General features: G+C 41.4%; 1 protein-coding gene across 1 annotated transcript; it reads left to right on the top strand.

Annotated features, from left to right (window-relative positions):
- The first annotated feature begins 2,743 nt into the window (after positions 1-2,743).
- Positions 2,744-4,043, top strand: LOC127764141 (uncharacterized). The gene has a single exon (XM_052288974.1). The coding sequence runs from the start codon at positions 2,788-2,790 to the stop codon at positions 3,364-3,366; it is 579 nt and encodes a 192-aa protein (XP_052144934.1). The 5' UTR covers positions 2,744-2,787; the 3' UTR covers positions 3,367-4,043.
- Positions 4,044-4,342: the final 299 nt, after the last annotated feature.

Raw genomic sequence — 4,342 nt, 5'->3', positions numbered from 1 at the left:
GAAACCCAAAAAAAAAAAATCGCGAACACGGAACCCAGAATAATCTTTCGTGTAGGAGCGTTATTTAGAGCTTACCCCTCCATAAAAAAAAAAGATCAATCATACCTACAATTCTATACACACATGTGTGTCCAAGTTCGATCGTAGCTACGAATTTGTTTTTTTTTTTACGGAGCAGTAGCTTGCATAATTCTTTTCTCCACGAACAAGATTCAGATTATATTGTAGGGGATTGGAAGAATTAGTTTCGCGCTAAAGTTGGAACACTTGAGTGACAACAAGCACGCTCAAGGAAGGTACATATGGTTCTCTTGACATTTAAAACTTCGAGCCTCTTGATAAATCTATTGAGATATGAAATTAAGAGAATGGTATCCTTTTCAGAGTATATATCTTCCTATTATGGAAGATTTTAAGGAGGTACAACTACTCTAAAAAGATCTAATTCCTTTTAGCAATTAAGACCGTGAAACAGAATTAGAACTACCTGACTTGTACTCCCTCTATTTCAGGTTATAAAACGTTTTGACTTTGATCAAAATCAAATTGCTTTAAGTATAATCAAATTTGTAGAAAAAAGTAGTAACATTTTCAACCCAAGACAAATTTACTATAAAAATATATTTAATGATTGATTTGATGAAACTAATTTAGTATTATAAATATTATTATATTTGGCTATAAATTTAGTCAAATTTGAGACAATTTGATTTTAACCAAAGTTAAAATATCTTATAACCTGAACTGAAACTAACTAATTAACTAATAGCTTACTCTTAAGAAAAAAGCTAATAGTAGTTACTCTTTCGTTTAAAAATGTAGCAACCTAATAAGATATACGTCTTATGTCCCAAATAAATCAATCCTATGAATAAACATGAACACGCGATTTATTTTGATAGTACAAAGGAAGTATCCATATATATGTAGGTCAGTGCAGAAGGTTCTAATGTTGAAAACCTAATTTCTAATTTCGTCCGGGCTTTTCAAAATTAGCGAACGGACGAGGCAAGAACGCGGCAGCGAACGCGACACGGTAGAACAAGTTCCGAGTTTCGACGCGACGCGCCGTTGGCGCAGGAAAAGTCCGGTCACCCCACCCCACTCTCTCGCTTGGGCCGCCCGCAACAGCAAACCGCCTTGGGCCGCAAGCCTAGCGCCCGCGCTGACGCCCGCAGGGCTGCATCGCCAGTCGCCACGCGGGACGGACAGAGTCACTGCCAGGTGGGCCCCCAGTAGAGGCGTGGAGCGGCCCCGCGAGCCACTGGCAGGTGGGCCCCGCCGTTACTTCCCTAGAAGGCGGGTTCGCATTCTGTGGGAGGGGAGCGTCCGAGCGTGTGGTCGCCGCTGCTGCTGCTGCCGTCTTCGTATGTTTTTTTTTTTTAGCCGCGGAATCGTCAGAGCTCAGGCGCTCACACCGTCACACCTGACCTGACACAAACGAGTCCACGGCTTTTGTGTTGACTTGTCTCACGTTTTTTTGCCTTCTGGTCCCTTCACAAGTGCCATTTTGTGGAGCCAGACACCAAACAAGAAGGTCAAACGGCTGGTGCTTTTCTTTCCTCAATTGCTTCTAGAAGCAGTGGGGCTGTCCCGTACGGCTCAGATATGGCTGCCAAGCAACGCGCATCTACAATATCTAATCAGTGAAAATTGTCTGCAGTAATATAGCTACAGTAGCAGTGGCTGACAGGTGGAACCGAACCCATATGTCAGCGGCTTCTACCGCAGCTGCAGTACTATAGAGGACCCATATCCGTATCGAACACATGATAGTAGTAGCTGTGACACTGTAGCTAATACAGGCAGTCGAGCAGCAGTGTAGTAGTGTTGGAGTACATTAACTAACAGCAAGTTAAGGAGATGTTCATCTTGTTATCAAAATTAATCCTACCAAGTTTTGGTTTCTATCCAAATTTGACAAGGTAACAACCTAACATTGATAAATTAATTTATCTCCATTACCAAATTCTGGTAATTTTAGAATCTTCCTCTCACGCAAATTTGGCAATGATAATAAACCAAACTTAATTTACACCTCTCAACCTTATCAAATATTAACAATACCAAAATTCAGCATTACCAAAATTTAAATTTGGTGCGGTTGATTTAGACATCAAAGTGAACAACCCTAAGTGTATAGTGCTCTATATTAATAGTTACGTACTCTTTCCATCTCAAAATAACTTTTTTTTTAAGTCTCGTTTGTTTAAAACAAGGTAAAAGAAAAAAAAAATCACATGTAAAGTATATTGAAGATAATCTGATTTGCAGATAAGGGTAGATATGAGATAAATGTGAACATATTTTAAGAAAAGTTAGAGTTCAAAAAACGAAGTTATTTTAGAGAGTATGGACTAGTAATCCATCACTAATCACTCTTAAAAAATATCATCTCGTTCCGTGAGCAGGGCTATTAGAGCATCCGACAAATAGTGGATATCTTAATTTAGTTTATATTTCCAAGTTGTAATTAAGAATTATGCATATTTTTCCATGATAGCATATCAACACTCATAATAGTACCATAACTTGTTATATTCAGTTATCTCATAACTTAACTTACATCTACATCATCCATTCGACTAACCACAATACTTGACCAAAAAAGTAAAGAAAATTATTTTCTCCATAATTTCCCAAGAATCAAGGGGCTTAAACGAAACAAACTCATCACTTTCCCCATTTCGCACTCTATATATACACCATCCATCCATTTTCAGTCTACGCATCCAACCTCCGAACCAGCAATAGAAAATTCCAACATTTTCGCCAACATTAATTCCCATGGGATTGAAGCTTTCTTGCATCAGCCGGCGACGCGGCTCGCCGGTGCCGGCGCCGGCCAGGGTCATCGCCGCCGACGGCTCGCTCAAGGAGCTCCATGCGGCCGCCTCTCCCGCCGTCGCCGACGTGCTCCGCGGCGAGGGCGAGTCCTTCTTCGTGTGCAACTCCGACGCGCTCTACTACAACGAGCAGCCGCCGGCGATGGCGCCGGGGGAGGCGCTCCGGCCGGGGCAGATATACTTCGTGCTCCCGGCGGCGATGCTCGGGCAGCCGCTGTCCACCGCCGACATGGCCGCGCTGGCGGTGCGCGCGAGCGCCGCGCTCGCTGCCGTCAAGGCGCCGCGCCGCCGAGGGGCTCGCCGCGGCGGCGACAGGAAGATGAAGACGGTGCGCGTCACGCCGCTGCGGGACGAGGGCCTCGACGGCGGCGACGTCCTGCTCCACGAGAAGCTCAACGAGCGGACGCTGGGTGAGTTCCCGGCGTCGTGGAGCCCGCCGAAGAGCGGCGGCGAGAAGCTCGCCGCGGCGGCGCGGTCGCGGTTGAAGCGCGTGCTGAGCATCATCCAAGAGGATGCATAAATATTCAATTTTTTCCACTTCTTTTTTGGGGAAACAATTTTTTTTCAGAAGCTCGAAGCCCAATACATGCTTAAAGCTTTAATTAATACTCCCTCCGTTTCAAAATATTTGACACCGTTGATTTTTTATTACGTGTTTGATTATTCGTCTTATTAAAAAAATTTAAGTAATTATTTATTCTTTTCATATCATTTGATTCATTGTTAAAATATACTTTCATGTACACATATAGTTTTACATATTTTACAAATTATTTTGAATAAGACGAACGGTCAAACATGTGCTAAAAAGTCAACGGTGTCAAATATTTTGAAACGGAGGGAGTATGTTTAATTAGTAGATTTAGAAAGAAAAGAATACTGGGGAAAAAGATTCATGGATGAATCACCCTCTTGTATATACGACTTCAATCTGTAAAAAAACTACAACAATGTAAAAAAAAAAAGTTGATCTTTGTACATTTTTTCCTGATGTACATTTCCCAGACTCTGATTTTCTGCTGGTTACATAGAAAGATGGAGAATTAAGGAATTAATTCAGGCTGTGTAGAACAGAAGCTACATGGTGCCAGTTAGTGTCATTTTCCTCGCGATCACAGTCGAACTTTGTATTATCCTGACATCATTTGCAATAATTGTGAAATAAGTGAACCCCTTGATAATCGAAATGTTCTTACAAATTTCCAGTCTGCTTTTTACTCCAATCCACTCCACTCGTTAGACAATTCCCAGAAACTATTAATTAGTTTTCATATTTGCCATATCATATAGATATTATGCATAGAAACTATATATATAATAGATGGTTTCTTAAAATGAAATTCTCATCCAATCATCTCTCTTCTCTCTTCTTTTATCCACATATTCTCTTGTTTTCATTTTTTATACTTGTGTAGAGATGGTTTCTTGCATAAGAAATAGTTTCTTCATCTCTTTATCTCTCTCATTAAAATATTATGGGGCGGAGGGAGTAGCTA

The sequence above is a fragment of the Oryza glaberrima genome, chromosome 2 (assembly GCF_000147395.1).
Source record: "Oryza glaberrima chromosome 2, OglaRS2, whole genome shotgun sequence".
NCBI classification, from domain to species: domain Eukaryota; kingdom Viridiplantae; phylum Streptophyta; class Magnoliopsida; order Poales; family Poaceae; genus Oryza; species Oryza glaberrima.
Note: the sequence above shows the minus strand (reverse complement) of the source record. Positions and strands in the feature narration are given on the sequence as shown.

Coding starts and splice junctions, on each gene's coding strand:
- LOC127764141 (XM_052288974.1), top strand. CDS start 2,788: ATGGGATTGAAGCTTTCTTGCATCAGCCGGCGACGCGGCTCGCCGGTG.